A 25,495-nucleotide genomic window follows, 5' to 3' on the forward strand; every position below is an offset into this window, starting at 1 on the left:
AAGGAACTCTCACCCAGGGCAACTCCCGGGAGGAGATGGTGCGCTTCTCACTACATGTGCGTGCAGAAAAGGGTAGTGGGGGTTGGGCTGTTTGATTTACTGCCAGTTCCATGTGTCTGCCCAGGAGCTACATCCTCCTAAGTCCATTGGAGTAGAGGGACTAGAGCTTAGAGGGGTGTAACTCTGCTTAGGATGGCACTATTGGTGTGCAAAATGATACAGTCTTTAATTTTCCATATTTAAGATTGAAGTTCATTGAAAAAGTCCTGCCACTACATTTGTATATAGTGTTGGTTAATGCTGCCTTTGCTTTGCTCCAGTCAAATCACTGCAGATCTTTGCTTTTATTAAAATAGATAAAGGATCAGTGGAGTCTGAAGAGGTTTCACATCACTCAATGGGCTTTTAAGAGTCATATATCTCTCCCTGGTGAGACCCCACATTTTAAGAAACAGAAAACAGTCTGAATCGGAAGCAGTGAGCTGTGTGACTCACAAAAGTTCATACCCTAGCACAAATTTTGTTAGTCTTATAGTTGCTATTGGACTCTTGCTCTTTTCTAGAACACATTCTGTACATTTGTTTGCAAATTGTTCCACCTTTGCTGAAAATGCAGAAGTGGCCTCCAAATCTGGGTCAGTGAAAATGCTGCCTATAATAAGAAAACAATATTCAGTTTCTGTAGCAATTAAGGGTATAATTTTATTCAAGAGACAAACATGATGAAATGCTGGGAGACTTTTTTATTGGTAGATAACAGATTGAGAGGTCTGTTTCATGTCAGTAAAATGGCATGCGAGGAACTGAATCCTGTCTTCCCATACGTCACATCTCTGACCCAAAGAATGGCCTACCTGGCCTATGCAGCAGCTCTTCATTTCATTAGAGGACGCATACTGGCAAGTAGCAACGGCAGGGAACCTGTCAAATTTAGGAAAACACTCCGTTGACCCAGATTGCACAAGCATCTATCTATCCCATACATTTTTAATCCCATGGCTATTCTTTAAGGGGAAAAAAAACTCTAGAAGGATGCAATCACACATCTTCCTGTGGTGCGTACAGTTTTGCCTTTAGGTGATAATTTAGTTGTTTTAAGATTGTCTTCTAGTGTAGTTATCTTCTTACTGCAATATCTTACTGATGGAAAAGCCATGGGAAGATAAGTGCACCATTTGAGATAATCTGTACATTAATGCCAGTTTGCTATAGTGGTTAAGAGTGCAGGACTCTTATCTGGAGAACCGGGTTTGATTCCCCACTCCTCCACTTGAAGCCAGCAGGGTGACCTTGAGTCAGTCACAGCTCTCTCAGCCCCACCCATCTCACAGGGTGTTTTGTTGTGGGAATAATGATAACATACTTTGTAAACCGCTCTGAGTGGGCGTTAAGTGTCCTGAAGGGCGGTATATAAATCGAATGTTATTATTATTATTAATGATATTGCTATGGCCATCACATAGTTTAACCATTTCTTGTCATTAGAACTGTCAATTCATTTAAATAAATATGCTTATTACAATGAAAGGCAACTGAGATGTTGAGAGAAGTGATAGGATGCAGTTTAACAAACAGAAGTTAACTATAGTTTCAGGGGGGTAGCTAGCTATATTGATCTGCAGTCCAAGACTAAGATTCGAGTCCCATAGTTCCTTAAAGAAATCTAGATCTAGAATTTAACTACTAGTCCAATGAAAAGCCACTGGGCATCACAACATTCCACAGATCAGATACGGCAAGATCTCTAAAGTATGAATACGTTTTTTAAAAAGTATAGCTTCAGTCAAATCACTGCAGATCGTTAATGCCCGGAAAGCATCTAATTGAAAATGAAACTCTTTTCCTGAATAAATTCGTTTTTATGAATTTCAATTTCAGTTTGTCAATGTGTAACTCTAGAGGGTCGCTGGGAAAGTCTTCTGCTCGTTTCCTGTGTTGTTTTAAATCGTTTCGCTTAACTGATGCTGCCCATTTGCCAATTTGTGCTTCGGGACGTGCTATTTGCTTTGCTGCTCATCTTGGTTTCTCATGACAGGCTGTGCTGTTGCTATTTTTCTTTACTTAAATTAGTAGTCTTGTTTTAATCTGTACCCATTTTACTTCTCCTTGTGCAACACTATCCATGTTGCAAGAAAGCAAAGCTGGTTACGAGTTTCTTCTGTATGGACTAGGATTCCCCACGTCCAGGAAACCCTGGGCGCAAGAAACCGAACAAGTCTCCACACAGCAATTACAAGGTTTGGGGAAAGGAGGGAGCTCAGCTGGGTATAATGCCAAACAATGTCCCTCGCCCCAAAAGCCATTTTCTCTACAGAGGAAACTGATCTCCGTGGCTTGGAGATTATTCCGGGAGATCTCCAGGCCCCACCTGGAGGTTGGCAACCCCAATTGTCAGCTAGCCATCCATCGCGGTCGTCCTGATTTCCATTGTAATCGCCAATGCCAAGCGCATACGATTTTCACCACAAAGCTACCCAAAGGACGCGACTTGGAGAATCCACTGGTCCTTGGCGGAATCAGGGACTATATTTCCCAACATGCTCTTCGCCCCACACGTCGCTGTGCCTAGCCAGTGAGGAAGGTGTGCCGGAGCATGCTGGGAAGTGTAGTTTTCGCTGGGCTCCTGGCTGTCTAGGCGCGCTCCTTTCCCAGCGGGGACCGCAGCGCCGTCATCACGCCGAGGCGAACTTTTGTGGGCGTGAGTGAACTAGCTGCGGGTTGGGAAGGGAAAGGACCTGGAGCCCTCCGTGTGAATGGCCAGGGGGGCAACGGGAAAGGAGCTGCGCAGGCGTGTGAGCGAGCGAGAAGGCCCCTCCGGCGAGTGAGGGGAGGCAGGAGGGGGTCTGTGGGGACGGGAGACCCTCCTCGGGCTCGTGGCTGGACCCTCCGCTTTCTGTGCCTCGGAGCAATGCTCTTCCCCGCCTGCCGAGTTTCCCGTCAAGGTAAAGTCCGCCTGTTGAGCAAACTGATAGCCAAGTTCCCCGTGGAAGGAGAAAGCGCTGGCTCCGCGTCTCCTCTCCACGCCTCCTTTCCTAACTTGCCTGCTTTTGCCCGCTTGGCTCTCGCTTTACCTCCCCGGGGGCTCCATAGTCTCCACAGCCCTTCCAACTCCACCGAGTCAAGGTGATGTGGTGCACTCCTCACAGAAGTTAGCCTTCCTGGATTGCCTGCTCCCGAGTAAGTGTGTTGTGGATTGCACAGTCATAGTGGACCCGGTCGATGTCAAACCACTTTGCCTTGTCTGAGCAAAACCTTCTCTGGGGGTCCAGGAAGACCTGTCAAAGTTTGTTTGGAGCCTCTTGAGGCAAGACTGAGAAGAAGACGGGCTCTGGCCTTAGTGCCTGCAAAGAACGGTCAAGGGTTTGAAGAGGAAAGAAATGGAAATAAAACTGTGCCTCAGGCAGAAGGTGGAATTGGGGTGGGCCAAATACCAGCCCCCAGCAGGCATTTCTTTCAGGCTGCTGCAGATTTCCTTTTCCAGGTTCTTCTCCCTCTGCTGGTGAGAAGTAAAACTAGGGGAAAGGTGGTTGGCTTGTGAGATCTCTTACAAAACAGAGTTTGTTTGGGACAGCCCTCAGAACATTAGTGGCATGGAGACTCTCAAGGCGCCTGCTTCTGTTGAGGATACGATATCATACCTGTGACAATAATACCTGTGTAGTAATAGCACTCCTCTGTCAGCAAAGAATCAGCTTTTAATATATAATAAAAATAAGAGAGATGGATCCGAGTATGCCACATAGAAGGGAGCTCTTGTTGTAGTTGGGCTGTTTTGTTCTATTCCTCCCACATTCCACATTTTCCTTCCACACAACGGCCTGAAAATCAGTCTTTGGTTTAAGGAAATGATACTCAGTGGTTTGGGAGCAACATGTGGCTTTTTGATATGTTAACTATGGCCCTTCTGAGCTCTGTTCCACAGTGGCACCTGCTCCATGTTTTAGGGAAGTAGGCAGCACCCTTGTGGTTGACAGGTGGTTTCTACCCTGAAACTGCTTCTGGCAGAAGAAAAGGTCAGCTCAGAGCCTCCCTGAGATTCTGGCCTTATGTTAGGGATGGAAGTAAATATGGCTCTTTTAGTTAATAGTAATTGTGAACGTGGCTATCTGCAAGCCATGGGGTGAGTACCACTGGCTTAAGTAGCCATTCCACCTGTGGCTGACTACTGGTTGTGTTTAGGACATAACTTGTAAAGGGTCAAACACAGGCAGTATGGCATGCTTATTTACTTGCTTATGGTATTTATAGTACTATATAGTACTATATACAGTATTTATAGACGGTATTTCAATACTAACAACTTCCATACAACAAAATAAATCAAAACAATTATTAATTATACCCAGATAATTCATTTGTTGTGATGACAACAAGAGATATGTGTGGCACTCAGTTCCTTGCATTCCAGGTGGTGGTGGTGATTATCAGTCTTTCTTCCCAGCCCTTTAGATCTTCTGGTAAGAACAACATTGGAAGAAAAAAAATCCACTTTTTCCAGTAACCCAGTCTCCAGGACCAATTTTTATGCTGTAACAGTGGCTTCCAGTTAGCCTACATTTAGCAAGCCTTAATAGAATTATACTATTTTTGCTAATAGCAAGAATTAAATATATAGAGAGAAAAAGTTCTGAGCAAGCCGCGTTTGCTATTAATATGTGGAATGAAGCATACACACACGTAACACATCTGCTAAAGGCAACTGCGTTTGTAACATACAAATGCTTGAGCTATTAAATCTTTGTGCTATGAATGCAAATACATGCATGCTGTTTTGCTATACAGTGCTTCTCTTCTTAATAAGAGAAAACCACTTGCTAGGTGCATTTGACTAGTTTTGTGTGTTATTCTCCCATGTGCAAAGCAGATAAACAAGGCCAGAATAAAAACTGACTTCTCTCAGTTGAGTGATTGCCTGGCACTCCCCACAGTGACAGAATCTGCCCTTAGCACAGGATCATTTCAATCCTAGGTATACTAGTTGAAAGTGACACGCACATCTTTGGATTTCAGGACTAGCAAGAATGTAATCCCCCCCAAAAGCACTTTGTGACTTATTCAGGAGCACTTGCTCTTGAGGTTCTTTTTTTAAAAATAAAACTTACAGTGGAAACCTGAGCAGAGTTACGCTGTTTTAAGTGCATTGGTGTCAGTGGATGTAGGATGTGTAACTCTCAGTGCAATCCTAAACAGAGTTACTCCCGTCGAAGCCCATTAGTTTCAATGGGCTTAGACTGGAATAACTCTGTTTAGGATTGTGTTGCCTGTGTAGGACTGCACTATTATATTCAGGAGGAGGGGACTCTGTCAATTCTTAGATGTGGCCTGCTATAGATGCTACAGATTATTGTAAAGAGACAAAATCTCTGTTTGATAGGAGAATGTGCTTGTAAAGTTTCTAGGAGGGACTGGAATTCTGCAATTAGGATAATCCTCTCTTTGTTACTGTTGTTATTACAAATTAATACTTTAAATACTAGATTAATCAACTGACCAAGGGTTGGGTGGGAGGTCAGTTGACCAAAGATGGGTTTTGTGTAGTGTGTTGTCTTTGGACTATTCAAGTGCCAAGCCTTTGAATATTTTCCTTTTGTAGATTTAAGTTTGGCAGACATCTGTCAAACAACGTTCATCATTTTGTTAATTTGTTATGAAGTTTGGCTAGCCAACCAATCCTGAATTCAGTAGAACTTGCTATCAAGGGTCACAGTGTAGGTATAACTAAGTGTGGGTATTTAAAATATTTTAGGTATTTAGGTTTTAAATACCTAAAATACCTCATAGTGTAGGTAATTTAATGATGTGTAAAGTGTGGTTTTTACATGTAAAGTAGGTAATGCAGCTGATTTGCAGGCTTTCTGTTGGTAAACTGACACTTGTGGGATGTCCATTACTGCTTAAGATCAATATAAAGGCATCTCGGTGGTGAGGATTAGATAGTAATAATGGTTTTTTAATTTTCATTTTAGCTTCTGCTCACTTGTTGCTTTTTGTCCTTGGTGGTTTCCCATCCAAGTACTAACCAGGTCTGGCCCTGCTTATCTTCTAAGATCAGATGAAATCAGGCTATCCTGGGCTATATGCTATTCCTAGTCCTCTCTTATTGAATTGGCATGAAATCAGTTTGGCTGATAGATGTGGAGGATGTTGTACGTGGTGTGTGGTGATCACTTGTCTGGATCATGGCTGTTGCTGCAAATAATGTTGTGTGGAACAGCCACAGATATTTGGAGGGAAGGGAAAGCTGCTGGGATGCTCATCAGTGACCAGCTTTTTGACACAGCCTTATGTGCCTGATGGGAGACAAGAAAAAAGACTTGGTACTGATATGAAGCCAGTGTTAATGTTCCTGTTACACTTTCCTAAGACTGCCAGTATTAACTGTGTGCAGTTCATGCGAATTTTGCATTGTGCATATAGATTGTCTAATACAGAAACAGACCTTCTCTTACCCTCACTGTCAAACCTACTGAGCTAAAATAATGGATCGTTCTTAACATATTGTCTCCATGCAACAGCACGTCATTGTCTAAATGCTTTGAAATCAGCAAAAAAAGATGGTCTTCCGCCTTTGTGTGTAACAAGATGGGCTTCTTCTTCCCCTGTGCCTCGAATCACTACCCACTATACCATTCACCCTCGGGACAAAGACAAACGATGGGAAGGTAATTAACAGATCTTTACATACAGTTTATTTGTAGAATAACCAGCTACTTACTTGTTTGTAATAGGTTACTGAGAGTCACATAGATCAAGATGGGAGCTGCATTAGTCTGTCTGTATCAGTAGAAAAGAGCAAGAGTGCAGTAGCACCTATAACAAAATTTGTGATAGGGTATGAGCTTTCGTGAGCTATAGCTCACCTCTTCAGGTATGAGATGGCTGGGCAGATAGGCTAGCTATATTGGGAATGGATGAAGTCTGCAGATATACATCTGTCATAGGCTATGCCATTGTGGTTCTGAATATAAAGATAAATCTGTGAGAAAGTTGATGTTTCTGAGTTGACGTGCATTATTGGATAGGTAGCCTTAAGAACTGTGCCTTAATCAATATCCTTGATCCCAAGCAGTGCTTTAAATAATACAATTTGGGATTATTTTCATATCAATCAAAATAAAAACATCTTGTTCCTGTGGAACAGGGGACCCCCAAGAACAAGGTGTGTGTGTGTGTTCTGGCTGTCTCAGGATGGGCGGGGGAGGAGGCAAGAAATGTATGCTCTATAAGTTCATATCCTTCTGTCTGTGGAAATTCTTCAGAGCATCTAAGCCAAAACTTAATTACTTTGATTACTTGGTGCACTTGTTTTTCTCTTTTCTATCCAAGGTGCTAGATGGGCTATTTATGCCTACTTTGTGCCATGCAGTTTAGTCCTAACCAGAGTTAACAGTCTTCTAAGTCTACTGCCTTTAGGGTATTTAGAAGGGTGTAATTCTCCTTAGGGTTATACTGGCAGTGTGCTAGCTACCATGTCACATCACTAACTGAAGTGGGGAAATTAAATGACTCACAGTTCAAAAGCACTGATTTTGCCTTGTCTTGGACCATTACAATACTATTTGCCCTATTAGGCCTTCAGAAAAAAGGCTACTGGTTTTGATAGCAGTTGTTTATCTCAAACATAATTTCCTGTTACTGTTCTGCTAAAGGTGTCAGTATGGAAAGATTTGCAGAAGAAGCAGACGTTGTTATAGTTGGAGCAGGCCCTGCAGGACTTTCTGCAGCTATTCGACTGAAACAATTAGCTAGTGAACATGGCAAAGAAATCCGTGTGTGCCTGGTGGAGAAAGCAGCTCAGATTGGTGGACATATACTTTCTGGGGCTTGCCTTGAACCACGTGCCTTGGAGGAACTTTTCCCAGACTGGAAAGAGCGAGGGGTGAGATTATTTGGTTATTGTGCTTCCTCTCTAACTTGACTTTATTAGTCTATATAGCCTAATCTAATGGAGCCTTTGTAACGAGCGAGAATGGTAATGAATTGAAAATGAATTTCTGGATTAATTACGCATCTGTTTCCTCTGAAAACTATGGAATTAAAAGTACAATAATACAAGTAATATAAAAGAGAGGACTTTGACAAACAGCTCTTCTCTGTCATAAATCTTTGTTAATGCTTTGCAGCGTAGTGTTAAGACTATTTTGGGAATTTATACTGCCTTATATATGTTTCTATAGACCCTTTTAACCCTTGAATCTGGGAGAGAAAGCTTGAGTCCCAGTTCACCTTTTTGGAGGTGTTCATCTCCCTGGAATTTTCCATTGTGGTTTATTTCTTCCATGCCTGTGAAACATAAGAATACTGCGTGTCTGTGCCCAATTAGTTTGAATCTGTAATGGTCAGAAAATTTCAATGTATTGGAAAAGTAAATACAATGTTCATAAACTAAATCTTTTTTTTAAACTTAGGCTCCACTTAATACTACAGTAACAGAAGACAAATTTGGGATATTGACAAAAAGCTCTAGAATTCCAGTTCCCATTCTTCCAGGTACAGTTTGTGATGAAGAAGAAAAAACAAATGACTTTAGGTATAATGTCCTTACACAAGCTATTCTTCTTGGTCATCATCTCTGCAGGCATGTTATGGACTTCGCTGCTTTTGCCTTTTGGAGAGAAAAGGGTACTAGAAATATTTCTAGTAACCATCACCTCAGTGAGATGGAGTAATGTGCGTTTGAGTGGGCTTTCCTTCTAATGTTTTATAAGGGCAAAGCTGTCTGCCAAGCAGATAACTCCTTTTACCCAAGACTCTTTCTTACCCAAGAGAAACTCTAGGTTCCATCACAGCCAAGTGCTCATGTTACCAACCTGCTTCCCAATTCTTCATTGGATATAGAAAGAGCACTCACTAATTAGATGACTGCTAAACTCTTGCAATTTATGTGAATAGACGTGCCTTCAGGAAAGTTCCCAAATGTGTATGTCTGATATGGTGGTATGAATAAAGACAAAAGTGTATCCCCTCAGCATGTGAGCCACTGGGTCATAGCGGTGCCGGTGATTAGACTGTTACAGACTTGGATGCAAATCACTTCCTGTTATGGTTACATCCAGTTTCCTCAGGGCTATAGCTATATCCAAAGGCTTCAGCAGGGTCATACCTTTTCCAGAACTATGCAGAGCAAGCTACCTGGTGTCAGCTGTCCGTATTGTCAGGCAATATTCCTCAGATGTGAGGATAAGAGTGGAGACAGCCTTCAACAGAGCAGTGCTTGATGTTGTCTTCTCATGTTCTTGCTTGTTCCTTCCTTCAAATCAGATCACTTTGCTAATCTCTGGACCATAGCATGCCTGCACAGAGACCAGAAAAGAGGAAGAACAGGTTGCTTACCTGTAACTGATGCTTTTTGAGTGGTCCTCTAAGCAGTCACATAAACAGGTGTGTTTGGCCTGCTGGATCATTCTAGAGAAGAATTGGAGGGGAAGGTGTTGCTCTGCAACACCTCTGCTCAGGGTGGGCAGGTGTTTGAAATCATATCTCTAGGAGGTTGTGAAATGGTATTCTGCTTAGTCTTTACTGTGACTGTAAAGATGACCACATGAAGAATACCAGTTACCTGTTCTTTCACTCAAGAAAATGAATTATGGTAACCAACAATGTTGCATCAAATTTATTTTATTTATTGGAAACATTCTATGCTGCCTTTTCACCCAAATAAGGTCCCCAAGGGAGTGAACATCAAAACATTAAATTTCAACATTAAAATAAACTTTTTATTTATTTTTATTTATTTGTCATTTATTCCTGCGCTCTTAACCACTACACCAAACTGAGAGCCAGTTTGGTGTAGTGGTTAAGAGCGTGGGACTCTAATCTGGAGAGCTGAGTTTCATTCCCGACTCCTCCACTTGAAGCCAGTTGGGTGACCTTGGGCTAGTCATGGCTCTCTGGAGCGCTCTCAGCCCCACTCACCTCACAGGGTGTTTTGTTGTGGGGATAATAATGGCATACTTTGTAAACTGCTTTGAGTGGGCATAAAGTTGTCCTGAAGGGTGGTATATAAATAAAATGTTGTTGTTGTTTGTTGTTATTCCGCCTTTCTCACTGAGACTCAAGGCGGATTACATAGTGTGAGATTAGTATAATCAGTGGCAAGGACAAGGGCAAGCATTTCCATACAGTGTCAAGAACATTTCCATAAACAATGTCATGGGGTAAATGAATATGTTTACAAAGACATAGTATTAGCAAGGATCCAGTATGGGGTTGAGGAATTGCTGAAACAGAACATAATCAATTTTAGGACTTACATTAAACAACATAAAACACAGGTAGTATATAAGAATACATATTTAAAGCATCATAATATGTAAGTCAACATAATGGTTTCTAACTCATTCGCGAAACCTCTGGGACCCCTTTCCTACAATACCTGAGAAAAAGGCCTTTTTGAATAATTCAGTTTTGCATTGTTTGCGGAAAGCCAGGAGCGTGGGAACTCTCCTGACCTCCTCAGGCATGCCGTTCCATAGGGCCACCACAGAGAGAGCCTGTGTACGGGCTGCTGTTTTAATGTCTTAAATATTAACACAGTATTTAAAATAGATTATATATATTCTATTTTAAACAATTCAATAAAAACATATAAACACACATAACAACATGTATTGGGTGTTCACCAAACAACATTTATTGAGTGTTCACCCAACAAAACAATAATCTTCATTTGGTGGCAGAAGACAGTAATAGAGGGAGGCAGATGAATCACCCTGGGGAGGAAGTTCCAGAGTTCTGGCACCATGATCATGAGGCTCTGAGCCATGTAGGGCTTTAAAGGTCAATACTAGCAGCAGCTTGAGTCGAACCCAGAAGCATATTGGGAGGCAGTGTAGATGAAACAAGACTGGAGTAATTCAGTCCCTGTGACCCACTCCAAATAACATTATAGCTGTAGCATTCTGTACCAAATACGGCTTCTGGACAGTCTTCAAGGGCAGTCCCATGCAGAGCGCATTGTAATAATCTAGGTGTTACCAGGGCGTGGTGTGCACCCACAGTGGTAAGATCTTTCCAGCCTGCTCACCAGCCAAAACTGGTGAAAGACACTGCTGGCCACCGCTGTCATCTGTTAATCCAACAGGAGGCCTGGGTCCAGCAGCACCCCCAACCTATGAACCTGCTCCTTTGGCAGGGGGAGCGGGGAGTGAACCTTATCCAGAACAGGAGATCCTTAAATCCTAGGTCAAACCTTTCCCTCAGTCGGTAGCACCTCTCTTTTGTCAGGATTAAGTTTCAGCCTATTAGCCTACAAAACTGCCTTCACACATTTTCATGGTTTCCACAGCTTTCTTGGGATCTGCTGGAAGCATAAGATGGAGCTGAGTGTCATCTGCATATTGTTGGCAACTCAGCCCAGATCTCTGGATGACCTCTCCCAGCGGCTTTATGTAGATTTTGAAAGCCATAGGGAGCAAGCTAGAACCGCGTGGGACCCCAAAGGCCAAGGAGTGGAGCAGCAGTTTCCCAGAACTATACTCTAAAACTTACCTTCAAGGTAGGACTGAAACCACTGTAGAACAGTGCCTCCCACTGCATCTCTAAAAGGTGGTCCAAAAAGATACCAAGATCTGTGATGACAGAAGCTGCCAAGAGGTCCAGGTGAATTAACAGAGTCACACTCCTCATGTCTATCTCCTGGTGCATCAGGATGAACAAGGCTATTTGAATCCCATGACCAGACTTGAAACCAAATTAGAAATGGAGCCAAACAATCTGCTTCATTCAGGAATTTCTGAAGTTGCCAAGCCAGTGTGTGATAGCCTGCCAGCTAAATGTCAATTACCCTGCCTTTTGCCCTGGATAAAAATCTCCAAGTGACTCGGCAGATTAAAAGATTCCATAGGTTTATTTGGGGATTAATGGTTGTTAATTTCAAGGTGCCTCAAGACCCCTGCTTGTTTTTTGCTGAAATCCTCCTATCAGGTCCTAAGTGTGGTATAAAAGACTAATGTAGAACAGGCAAGCAACTAAAACATTTTGTGTGGTAGTAAAGTTTGTGAACTTGTTTCTAAGGTTGGTGAAAGGTATAAATCACAAGTATAGTAGAATGTGCAAACTGAATGAAATTTTGTGTAGTGTTTAATAAAATCTACTGTGGTGTGCTTCTTCCTTTTAACTAGGTCTTCCAATGACTAATCATGGGAATTACATCGTTCGCCTAGGGCACTTTGTGAGCTGGCTTGGAGAACAAGCTGAAGCGCTTGGTGTTGAAATTTACCCAGGCTATGGGGCAGCAGAGGTAATGATACAACTATTGCTGCTTAATTTTGTCTGCATGTATATTTTATCTACATAGTTATTTAGAAAATGTTTATGCCGTCTCTCCAGAATCTTGCTCAAAGTGCTTCACAAAGTAAAAGAAAACCCTTAGAGTTTTTTTGTTTGTTTTCCAGTTTTATAATCATAGCATTGCTACATTGTTTATTAGAGGAGTCCTTGTCGCCAGATTAAATTGTTGTTTAAATATTTTAATCCACTTTAAGTCTCAACCAGAAAGATGAGCTATAAATGAAGTAAATAAAATAAAATTCAGCAGCCTAAAGTGGTAGCCATAAAACATCCCTTACGTTAGCAGTAGACCACCTGTTCAGTTAAAAGTCTGGGTGAAGAGAAACGGTTTGGCCTGACACCTAAAAGACAGTTAAGTAGGAGCTGCAGGAGCACTGTGGAAGTGAGGTGCTGCTGCTGATAAAACTTTGTCTCTGGTTGCCTCCTGGCTTTGCAGGCAGAGGCATGGAGACCAGGGTTTGTTCAGATTATTTTAGATGTTGGACTAGACAGTAAAGAGAAAGTATTCCTCAAGGGACTGTATAACATTTGCCTAACATGCTATAAAATCCATATTATACCTAAAATGACTGCAAATCTGTTGGAATGAATCTACAACTGGTTTCATATCAGGGATTGACTTAAAATCATGATTGATACTGTTTGTACAATTGCATCTTTAGGATTTTTCTTCATGTGTTTGCAGGCTATTTCAGGCAAATACCAAAGTAAAAATACAAATAGCAATAATTATATATATGTACTGTACAAAAGATAAAATTACACGGGCAGAACCTAATAAATATGTTGAAATAGTAGATATTTTTGATATTTCTGTAGGTTCTTTTCCACGAAGATGGCAGTGTGAAAGGGATCGCCACAAATGACGTTGGCATCCAGAAGGATGGGGCACCTAAGGTAACTGCTGATTTCGTTTTCAATCTAGTAGCTCTTTAAAAATGTATATAGACAAAGGAACCATTGACCAATGCTGTTCTTCTTTCCAGGGCCCGGGAGAGTGTATATATTTAAAAGATTTCTGTTCCACCATTCTAGTAAATGTACAAAGTGGCTAGCAATCAACAACTACAATAGAGCGCATGCACATATCTCCTTCTTACTTTATCACTTGCAAACACCGGTGTGCATGCAGCAAACCCATTTACTACACGAAGAATGCAAGTCAACAATTGTTGAGCATCACATTGGATTGTGGGTTCCCAAACAAACTTCATATTACCTGTGTGACAAGGGGCATATGATTTTCTTCTGTTGTAGGCAACTTTTGAAAGAGGTTTGGAACTGCATGCCAAAATCACAATATTTGCTGAAGGTTGTCATGGTCATCTTGCAAAGCAGTTGTACAACACATACAACTTGAGGGAGAACTGCCAGCCCCAGACTTATGGCATTGGCCTTAAGGAGGTATTGCTATATTTCTCTTTTAATCTGTGAAACCTGTATTATAGGTATGTTGCCTGTATGTAAAGACTTCTCTCTAGCTGTACTGTCACTTACAATGTAGCTCCCTGATAATGTCTTTAAAAGTAGAACTGGTTGAGTTTTGTTTCTGCAGTCATATCATTTTGAACATAATTGTTAATAGCATTGATTGACTGAGGTCGCCACATCCCAACCAGAAGCAGCATTCATTCTTCTGTGTTTAAGAAAACAACCACCGTGCAGTTTGTTTTTTTTATAATGTCAAATAATGTGGGCTTGAAGATAAATGTCCAGTTGAAGTGTCCCAATGTTTCTCTTTAAGGTGAATCTTTAGCCTTAAGAATAATTGACTGTATCCCTGAATAAAGGGAGAACCAAGGCACAGCCAAGTTGGAAAGATATTCCAGGTATTACAGGGCTGACTGTAGGCCCCATCGCTGTATTATTATGGGTTGTTTTATTTCACTGAGTAGGTTAGGTTGTCCTCTATATAGTAATGATGGCTAAAATTGTCTTAAAATTTATTGTTTCCAAATATATGTATGTGTGTGATCTAGGTCATAAGTCACAGACATTTTCTCCAGTTCAAATTAACCAATGAATATACTGCAAAGTATTTGTGGTTGTCCAAAAAGAACTTGCTTCTTCTGCTGCCAATAATCCATGTGCAACTAGTGTGGCATTATTTGGTAGTCTAGTAAGTTATTAATAAGTAACAGATAAATCATAGTGTTGCTATGAAATTTTCAAGAATGAAAAACCTTTTAATTGAACCTTAATACAGCGCAAACCACTTTTGGTAGCACTTTCTGGTTTTCGGTATTGAATCTTATTCTGTAGAATGGAAAAGTACATGTAGGATTGTGATTTTGGTTTAAATTTTGAGGAAGCTGAACTGCGCTGAACAGTTATCTGTGGGATTTCTGTCTTCCAGCTGTGGCTTATTGATGAAAAGAAATGGAAACCAGGAAGAGTAGAGCACACAGTTGGCTGGCCTTTGGACAGACATACATATGGAGGGTCATTTCTTTATCATTTAAACGAAGGTGAACCTTTAGTAGCTCTAGGATTCGTGGTAAGTGTTGCATATTTACTGTGAAACTGTACTTTGGAACATTTTCTCTTCATTACAGGCATTAATAAGAAATACGCATTTGTGAGCAAAATGAAAAAAATGATACACCAATATATCAATGTAGAAAGTGTCCGTAAGGCAGAAACAAATTTGCCTCAATTTCAAATGCTCAGCATTTGTTCTAGTTAATAGTATTTGGCAATCTTAATGCTGCTTGAATAAGGAGTCTAGTGGTGTCTGCTTTTTGTAATGCTTCGGGCAGATATTGTCACAGCTTAATCGCTGATGGATGTGGTGGTGATTCTGTATCAGAAGAAATGTACGAGGCGTGAATGCAGAAGTGCACTTTGCACTCTTGTAGGCTGCACGCTGGTAGTGAAAACAAGCAGCAGCAGGGCTGAGCTCCGAAGCAAATTGGGCCCAGGATGCTTTCCCAGTTAACATTTTGATCTATGACGACGACGATGTGCCTATTTATTAGAGAGTTGCCATGGATGTTTTGAACTTGTGCTCTTAAGGTCAAAAGCTTTGTTGGAATTCCAACCCAAAATGTGCCTTCTTCCAAAGCTTTGAGTAAATTTGCCCAGGGGGAGGGAGTCCTTCTTGCTGTTACAGGGACAGCCCTTCTGCTTGTTCTTGTGCTGGAAACCTCTTAATACGCAATTATTGTGCTGTACCTTTGCAGAAAAAACACCATGTTCTGTGAGAGTCATGTTCTTGTTCTGAAGCAGCTTCTGCACCTGTTTGATATGTTTACAGGCTCTTTTATGCATCATTTAAGATTATATTGCACTGTGATTGTGGCAATGAATCCTTCACAAAAGGCTCATACAGCAGGGAGGGGGAGTCAGAGAGAGACAGAATGAGATGTGCCAGACAGGAACAGATGGATGACTGGTGGGGGTGGGGAGAGATTTATTTGCATGGTTTGCAGAGTGGGTAGCTAAGTGGGGATGGGCTGTGCGCATTGGAATTCTTTGCCAAAACGTTGGCTGCAGGCCTCTAAGTTTGCTGTATGAAGTTAATAGAACTAGTTTATTTGTTAAATGTGGTAATACTTTTCTAAGTGATGTTTGCTTGGCACCAGCTGTTGGTAACTTTTTAGATCCTTTAATCCATTTTCCTTAATAGGTAGACATCAGTCCTGCTAAGTCTTTGTTTCTTCCCAGCCTGATGCTATTGCCAGCAGACCTGTAAGCTGCTGGCCTTCCACACCAAGCTGCCTTATTTCCCTGTGATCCTGTTTGTTTGCAGATTGTTCTTGGGCAAAAAATCAGAGAATAGGCTGGCCTATTCTAAATAATATAGGAACACTGCAGTAAGTTTTAAGGAAGTTACGATGAGTGCATAAAGATTTGCCCTTTTCTGCATACAAATGACATTTTTTGCATATGATGACAAAAACTGATATGTGGACCATAAGAACTGGATTCATGGGGCCGTTGCAGCTCAGAGTATCATCCTTCACTATGTTGTATGGATTGCTTATTAACGGGCTGCATGAGCGTTGTGAAAAGTAACAAGCAGAATAGGGCAAAGAATGTGTTGATATTCTGTCTTGTAAGCATAACATGCAATATTTTTGAAGTGCTGTATCCTAGATGAATGGATACTATTTTTGTTGGGGGTGGAAGGTTTTTTTTAAATATTGTGTTTATACGTTTATGTTTTATAGGTTGGCTTGGATTATCAAAATCCTTTCCTGAGCCCATTTAAGGAATTCCAAAGGTGGAAACACCATCCCAGTGTGCAGCCTACTTTAGAAGGTGGGAAGAGGATTGCTTATGGTGCCCGAGCTCTTAACGAAGGTGGTTTCCAGGTAAAAATTTAGTAACATGTTATTTACTGGACTCTTTAGTTCAACAAACAAACCATAAAATGAACAGTACCAAGAAAAATCACATTGCAAGACAATATAGGAAGTGAAATTAACAGGATCTGTCCTGGGCTCATATTTTGCGGCAGAACTATACATGTTTTCATAAAGAAGTAGTTTGGTTGTAATTCTAGGTATATTGCAATTACATGAAAATGTAAACCTAGTGGAAGTTTGCATTATAAAGTCTGCAGGGCTTCTGCCTATGCTCTCCAAGTACTGCACTAATTATACTGAATTCTTTAATGGGACAAATCTCTCTAATGTTTATCTGTTGCCTTGCTGAATCTGTCAGAAGCATCTTCACGGAAGATTAGCATAAGAATGTTCTGAAATCATAATATTGTTTTACATCTAATTGATAGATACTAGGTTTTCTTCCTATTTCAGATATTACATAGTGTTACCCAAATGGAGGGGTCGCCTTGTGAGTTGGGGGAATTAGCATACAAGGAGACACAGCGAGATGGGGTAAATAGCAGGATCTCCACCAATGTATACCAGGATTGTTCCCTTAGAGGACTAATAGACAGGTATTCAGTAGGAATAGTTTTTATTAAGGGGCAGTAAAAAGCAAATGCACAGCATGCTCACAGAGCTAACTAAGAAAATAGGGAGGAAGAGGGAGAGAGATTCAGGGGTCAGACAATATTTACCAGTCTAGGAGATAGAGGATGTCTGTAGAGCGTAGCAGCTTGCAGCGCTTCACGGCAAGAGGAAGAAGGCTCAGACACACGTCTGAGTGTGCATAGGATCCCAGAACACACACATGGCTATGATGGCGGGAAGCCCAATTATACTGTGAAGCGTACCCTGGAGCAGGATTGCATCTTCTTCCCCAAGAGCAATAGCTTAATGGATGTCTGCAAAGGTGAGGCAATAAATTGGGAAGGGCTTGATGGAACATAATCTGGGCGGAATTATAGGTTAAAAAAAAGTGACTGATGACCTGTGATTAGCAGAATGGAAGAGTTATCAGATCCCTGAATAACTCTGATTAGGAAGGAGGGAGGGGGAAGATCGGAAGGACGTGGATGAGATCAATTTAGGAACTCCTGGGAGATCTCTTTTGTCTTAAGTCTTTGCACATCTCCTGAGTGTGAGGCAGCTAGCCAGTCGTACCTCATGACTCACATTCCAGTAATTTACCAACTCCAGCTGGGTTGGGAATTGTTCTGCCTAGCCAGGCAGCATGTCTTATGTTCAGGACACATGAGGAGAAGGGGTTTATGATATTACCATATTCAGGGCTTTTTTTCTGGGAAAAGAGGTGGTGGAACTCAGGACCGCACAATGATATCACTTTGGGTCAGCTTGAACAAGGGGTGGAGTTTTTTAAAGTTTAAATCGCCCTTGGTGAAAGTGGTCATATAGCCGGTGGGCCTGCCCCCGATCTCCAGACAGAGGGGAGTTTAAATTGCCCTCTGTGACACTGGCTGGTGCGGAGGGCAATCTAAACTCCCCTCTGTCTGAAGATCAGGGGGCGGGGACACTGGCCATGTGACCATTTTCAAGAGGTGCTGGAAATCCGTTCCACCACGTTCCTGCTGAAATAAAGCCCTGACCATATTCATAAACTACCCTTTCCATGAGAGGGAGGGTCTGGCTACTAAGACTAGATGGTGCTCCTGAATTCTGCTAGCTGTCAAAGAATACTATATATATAAAGTCTCTGTTCCTTGGATATTATGAGTACTTGTTTCATATTTGTGGAGAGGTTGGTATGTACAATAGCGTCCTTGAATGGAAATCAGTCATAGATTAAAATAGAACTTTGAGAACCTTTTATGGATTTATTTAGAAACTCACCTTTTTAAACCTACAAAATAAAATATAATAAAAACATAAAATTATAAAAGTTATCAAATCCCAGCACTTAAAAATACAGCCAGAGTATAAAAAATGGAGCAGCTTAAAATGGGGCTTAAGTATTTCTCAGGCAAAGTGCAGAGTATAGAACTAAAAAATTAGCCCCTTACGTAAAAGCCTGAGTAAACAAACATTTTGTCCTGGTGCCTAAAAGAAAGTAGTGTAAGTGCCAGGCAAGCCTCAAGAGGAAGGGCATTCCACAGGCAAGATGGCACCACCGAAATGTCTTGTTTACTACCTCTCTCACGTCTGCAGGAAGAGATTGGAGCTTGTAAAGAGGATCTTAGCTGGCAGGCTGGATAGCATAAGAGTCTGTTTATCTTCACTTTAAGACGTAAAGCCATTAGTTCTCAAAGTGTGAGTTGGCACCAAAAAGAGAGTCAAAATTCCCCAGTAGGTGGATTGCAAAGACAGAAGAAGGAACAAGGTGAACAAAGAAGGAACAGTTTGGGCAGGCTTTATTTATTTATACTTTTTATAGTCTGCCTTTCTCACTGAGACTCAAGGTGGACTACAGTGTAGGCCAATACAATCAACAATTGGGCATTCAATAAAGAATACAATAGTAGGATTGCAGAAATTTGAAAATAAGGCTTGATGGCAAAGTCACTTCTCATAATTAAAAAAGACTGTGAAATACTGCCTGTTACTCAGTTATACAATATATTTATAAATGCTAAACTTGAAAAATAAATGTGTTCATTATTAACTTATGTGAGACTTCTACATTTAATGTTGAGGAGGGGGAAAGTATCATGGAGTTGCTTTGCAAGTGGGTTCTGAGAAGGGGGGAAGAATTTAAAATGGGTCCCAGAAAGTACAGTAAGCTTAGAAGCAGATCCTACTTCAAAAATTTATTTTATTTATCATACCTCAAATCATAGTTTGAGAACCACGAATGTTAGCTTTTTTGTTTCTGTATTTCCAATCCTCATATATGTTGAACTTTTAATTCCTTTTAATGCAGTTTGCCTGGATTGAATCATTTTACAGTGGTGTTTCTGAAACTTTAGGGTGCGAGGAAAACTCTGAGGGGAGGTATACAAATGTCTTGATTTTTTAGAATGTCTTGTGTGGCCTATACAAATGAATTTCCTATTTGTAATTCTAGTGGAAGTGCAAGTCCCTGTTGGTTCCTTATAGCATCCAGGGCCGGCGGCAGAGTTTCTGGTGCCTGCCTCTAACTGTGTGATGACATCACGTCATCACGCAGCGCAAGATGGATGGGGCGGCGCGTGGAAGCTTCTCCGTGCTCCGCACGCCACCCCAGCAGCTGCTCGCAGCTTCTGCACCTGGTTGGGGCGTGTGGGGGCGGGGGAGCGTGCAGCAGAGCTGGCATGGCTGGCTGCAGCAGAGCTGCTGCTGGGGCGGCACACAGAGGCTGCTCCGCGTGCCGCCCCAGCAGCGGCTTGCAGCTTCTGCACCCAGCCAGGGAGTGTGGAAGCGGAGGAACGCACAAGCCAGCCCCATGCCACTGCCGCCGCCACACGCCCCAGCTGGGTGCAGCAGCCGCGAGCCGCTGCTGGGGCAGCATGCGGAGGCTGCTCTGCGCGCCGCCCCAGAAGCGGCTTGCAGCTTCTGCGACCGGCCGGGGCGTGTGGGGGTGGAGGAGCACGCAGCGGAGCTACCATGGCTGGCTGCAACCGCTGCAGCCAGCCAGCTCCGTGCCGCCGCCGCCACGCGCCCCAGCTGGGCGCGGAAGCCGCAAGCCGCTGCTGGGGCGGTGCACGGAGGCTGCACCCGGCTGGGGCGTGTGGTGGCGGCGGTGGCGGCAGCACAGGGCTGGCTGGCTGCAGCCATAGCTGCAGCCCAGTCATGCCAGCTTCGCTGCACGCGCCTCCGCCCCCGACACGTCCTCCGGCGCCCCTCCAGTGCCCTCGCGCCCGAGGCCACCGCCTACCTGGCCTCCATGGGCGCGCCGGCCCTGATAGCATCACACTAGATATGAAATGGAGAATGGAAATAATGCTGGAGGTGTAGAAGACCAAGAGAAATGATTTTTTTAGTGAGGGGATGTGTGTCACTGTATAGATCTAATACATTAGGAAGAATGTTAAGAAGTCAAATAAACAGTACGTTAATAATCAGGTAGTTCTGCTTTTGCACAGGTATTTGATTGAAAAACTCTCTAGAGTTGGCTTCTGCTTAGCATGCCAGTATAAGTGTTATAATATGAGCATTGCTATTTTCTACTCAATATTTGGACACTTATCCACTTAAAATATATTTGTGTTTAAATATTAAAATTAGATGATGTCAGTCCATGCAATAAAATAAACTTTATTACACAGCATGTGTTTGCAACAAGCTTAGCATCAATGTCACTTGTCTCTTCAGTCCATACCCAAACTCACCTTCCCTGGTGGAGTCCTTATTGGATGCAGTCCAGGTTTCATGAATGTTCCTAAGATTAAAGGTACACACACGGCAATGAAAAGTGGCATGGTGGCCTCTGAAGCCATTTTCAGCCAACTAACTAATGAAAATCTCCAATCAAAAACTATAGGTAAGATTTTGACTGTCTTATGTCTGTAAATTTTAACCACAATGTTACCGAGCTCTTTAAAGCTACTACCTTAAACCTCATTGCTGCATTACAGACTAATACATATTTGAGGCATAAAGTAACAGTTGAAGAATTCGGAATGCTTTTGATTCTGTCAGTACATTGTGCTCTAGAAGAGGTACCTTCAAGGTCAAATAATGTTATAGGGTATACGGAGATGTTTTACATGTGTGTTGAAAATAGTTTTATTTACAAATTTGTTTCCCCCCCCCCCCCACCAAGAGTTTGGGGATTGATAATATCCTTATTTTTATTTAAAATTATTCAAATTAATAATAGTAAATGTTTAAAATATTTAAAATTAAGAATATTACATCACTGTATTATACAGAATTATGAAATTAAATGATCAACCATTTAATGTAGCTAGATACAAACCCTATCCTTAGCTAGAGTAAGGATTATTTTAAACCAGGGGCGGCCAAACTTACTTAATGTAAGAGCCACATAGAATAAACGTCAGATGTTTGAGAGCTGCAAGACATGATACATTGAAGTGACTTCGGATGAGGTGGATTTGGGGATGTCCTGAAAGTGACATCACAGGAAGGGGTGGGGGGTTGGTGCAGTATGCTGAAAGTGACATCATTGGTAGGGGTGGAGCTTGAGAAGAGTCATCACCTGACCTTTGACTTGGAAGTGACATCACATCCTTGCTAGGCTTCATCCTCAAATCCCCAGATATTTTCTGAGTCAGACCTGGCAACCCTGAGTTTTTTATTGAAAATGTGAAAGACATGGAAAGAAAGGATGGAAAAAAGGAAAAGGGAGGGAAAGACATGGAAAGAAAGGAGAAAGGGGAGGGGAGGGAGGGAAATTAACTAGACTAAAAGAAAATGTATGGCCACAGCGATACTCAAGAGACCTCTGGGAACCGCACAATAGAAGAGACGAATGTGGCTCCCAAGCCACAGTTTGGCCACCCCTGTTTTAAGCTAACTTTTGTCTTTGGACTTAAGATAAACACAAATTGGGAGATAAAAAGTTTTATCTTAAACCTTTTACAGGAATTGCAGTGGAAAGAATTATATCTTTTCTTTTTAAAAAAGTCATAGCAATTGATAACACACATTTCTTATATTCAAGCATAATTTTAAGTCATACTTCTCTCAAGAGTAGAGACCGAACAAAACAACAGGGTATACAATATTGAATGTATTTCTGTGTTGTGTGTTCCACTCACCTTCTCCATTATCCATTCTTGCACTAGTTCAAATGCAATTCCTCCTTTAACCTCTCATTTGAAACACTTAATTGGTACAGTATAAGAATCTCCTAGTATAGAAAGCCTAGCTGTTGTTAAGTGACCTGAGATCAGGGTATCTAAATGATTGCTTTTATCCCATATAAGCTTGGTTGTCAGCTAAGATCATCTTCAGAGGCCTTGTTCTGAATTAAGAGTGGGTGAACACCAGAGGCCAGGCCTTCTCTGTTGTGGTGCATCAGCCATGGCAATCTGTTAAGCTTGAGGCACATGTTGTAAATATTTTTACTTTGCCATGCCTTTTGCTGAATTTTTAAGACTCCTTTTCTGTTCAGCGGAGAGTAAGAAGGGAGTCATTGGCTGGAATCCTGAGTTTTCAGTGTTGATTTTATCATAGGTCTAAGATCACATGCTGTTGGCATTATTTACTGCTGATCTGGTATCAGCAACAATTGTTTTATTTTTTTAAATAAGTATTGTTGGAAGCAGCAATGTTGAGAACGTGGGATGTATTTTAATTGGTTAGCTATCGATCTTCATGAAACAGAAAGATGGTAGCTTGCTGATTTTAAGTTTGACATTTAACAACTTTATTCCCAGGGCTTAATGTGCCTGACTACGAAGACAATTTGAAAAAGTCATGGATATGGAAAGAACTCTATGCAGTTAGGAACATCCGTCCTTCGTGCCATGGAGTCCTGGGAGTGTATGGAGGAATGATTTACACTGGCATATTTTATTGGATACTAAGAGGAATGGAGCCTTGGACACTAAAACACCCAGGTCAGTTTCTTGACTAGCAACATATACTTCGTAGCTTAATATTTGTTGTTAGCTTTCATTCTTATTCTTAAATAACATCAACTCAGAAATATTTTAGCTGAAATACTGAACAGAAGTAACTGAGAACATGAATCAAAGAGAGTCCAGTAGCACCTTTAAGACTAACCAATTTTATTGTAGCATAAGCTTTCGAGAATCAAGTTCTCTTCGTCAGATGCATGGTACAGAAACTGGTCAAATGTAGAAGAGGAAGGGAGGAGAGAGAAGATGCGGTTAGGGGGGGAGAGAGGGAGGGTGCAATCAAAACATTCCTTTGCTAGTAAATGTAAACATCTCCTTTTGGTGTCCTTTTGGGGTCAGTTGGCTTGAGTGAGGCTTCAAGGGAGTTTGCCCTGTTAGTTTGCAGCAGTAAAATAGCTAGACCATCCAATTCCTATGTAGTATAAGCCTTCGATAACCACAGCTCTCCCCGCCAGATGCATCTGACAAAGAGAACATGAAAACTGCCTTTCTGGTAAGATTGAATTCTGAAATGGCCCTTCGTGTTTTCAGCAGCTGGCCAGATGCATGTCACAAGCACGTGAAGATGATGGCCTTGCCTGTAACTAGTTCTCTGTAGGATCCTGCTACTGGTTCCATACTACTACTAATTCTGTAAACCTTTTATCATATTCCACCTTAGTTGTCGGCACCGATGCTTTAACTTTACTCTTATGGAAGGTGCTCTCGCGCCTTTTGATAGATTTTTTGGTAATCCTTTTCCCTACCACTTTTTTCCAGGCCTACAATATCATTTCAGAAATAGAGCAACAGAAATAGTGACTGCAGTGTATACCATGTACTTGCAAAATATCATGGCATTTTATATTTTTTCCGTCACCTTTCTAATGACACCCAATACTGCTGTCTTTGTCAGACGGTAGCAGCCAACCATTTCTGTGAGCTCTCACAATTCTGAGTTGTTTCTTATGTAGGCAGAGACAGTTGAGATTCCATCAGTAGTTCCACACACTCAGCCACAACACTGAGCTTGTGTTATGTGGGACAAAATGAGGCTTGATTTTCATTTTTTTTTTTATTAGATGCCACCTAAGGCAAAAAAAAAATTTCTCTGCAAGTCCTAGATAGCTACTAAAAGATTTATTATTTTTACCTCTGAGGAGACTTGTGTGAATTATTGAATTCGGACTGTTTGAATGACTTTTTTCCCCTTCTCTGACGTGTGGAATAGCCTGTTGCTACAATGAAGGCGTTTCGGCAAAATGTTGCTTCTTTCAAAATGGGTGAAGGGGTTATTTCTGTCAGGATAGCGTAGTTGACGGAATTCATATATTTTTTATAGAGAGTAAGCAGTATTTGTTTTCTTTATACTATCTGTTCCTCTTACATCGTTAATTTCCTTATTTTAGGGTCGGATGCAGTACAGCTAAAGCCAGCCAAAGACTGCACACCTATTGAATACCCCAAACCTGATGGAAAATTAAGTTTTGACTTGCTCTCGTCAGTGGCTCTTAGTGGTACTAATCATGAACATGACCAACCAGCACATTTGACGCTGAAAGACGATAGTGTTCCTGTCAACAAAAACCTAGCTATATACGATGGACCTGAGCAACGATTCTGCCCTGCAGGTATCTAGGACTCCCCCCCCCCCGCTTTTTTTTTGCTATTTTGAGTATGGAACAGCAGTAGCTAAATAGCTACTCCTAAAAGTAACTTCTGCATCCCACAAATACTTGTTTCAAACAAGATGGTTTTTATGACTGAGTTCTGTGTTTTCAAATTTCTGCTGCATTTGTAGTGAAATCATTTTTCTGTTTTTGCAGGAGTCTATGAATACGTTCCTGTGGAAACGGGAGAAGGGCTACGATTACAGATAAATGCTCAGAACTGTGTCCACTGCAAGACGTGTGATATCAAAGATCCAAGCCAAAATATTAACTGGGTTGTACCTGAAGGGGGAGGAGGACCCGCTTATAATGGAATGTAGCTCTGATCAAAACTGACTGAAAAACTTTCCTAAGAGAGACTGCAAACTTTGGTTTTGTTATCCTCAGAAGAGATGCCACCAGTGGTCTGAAGGGTTCTGTAGGAGGCCCACATCCTACTGAAGGCTGCACCTCTGTAATAAATACAAGATAATCCTTGCCTTGAACACACCTTTGCACTGTACCAAAAAAAAAGGCCCGGGGAGTAGAAAGCATTTGAATATACTTTCATCTGATTTACCTAATAATTCAAGACTTGAATACTAATAATGAAGCCTATATTCAAGCATATGGAAGGGTACCTCTAAATGCTCTGTAACCACTGATGCTATGAATAACTGCGATGAATTTGATCTTAAAGATACTTTGCATTAAATAAGGGAATAGAGGCAGGAGCACATGGTTTTGTTTAATAATAAAG

The 25,495-nt window shown here is 41.6% G+C and overlaps 1 protein-coding gene across 1 annotated transcript; it reads left to right on the forward strand.

Annotated features, from left to right (window-relative positions):
- The first annotated feature begins 2,634 nt into the window (after positions 1–2,634).
- On the forward strand, positions 2,635–25,494 carry ETFDH (electron transfer flavoprotein dehydrogenase). Its single transcript, XM_054989610.1, has 13 exons — positions 2,635–2,942; positions 6,516–6,662; positions 7,650–7,879; positions 8,409–8,490; positions 12,123–12,241; positions 13,111–13,188; positions 13,549–13,695; positions 14,648–14,788; positions 16,464–16,607; positions 20,871–21,039; positions 22,904–23,086; positions 24,496–24,717; positions 24,913–25,494. The coding sequence occupies exons 1-13, from the start codon at positions 2,909–2,911 to the stop codon at positions 25,074–25,076; spliced, it is 1,860 nt and encodes a 619-aa protein (XP_054845585.1). The 5' UTR covers positions 2,635–2,908; the 3' UTR covers positions 25,077–25,494.
- Position 25,495: the final 1 nt, after the last annotated feature.

Source organism: Eublepharis macularius, chromosome 10 (genome assembly GCF_028583425.1).
Source record: "Eublepharis macularius isolate TG4126 chromosome 10, MPM_Emac_v1.0, whole genome shotgun sequence".
Taxonomy (NCBI): Eukaryota; Metazoa; Chordata; class Lepidosauria; order Squamata; family Eublepharidae; genus Eublepharis; species Eublepharis macularius.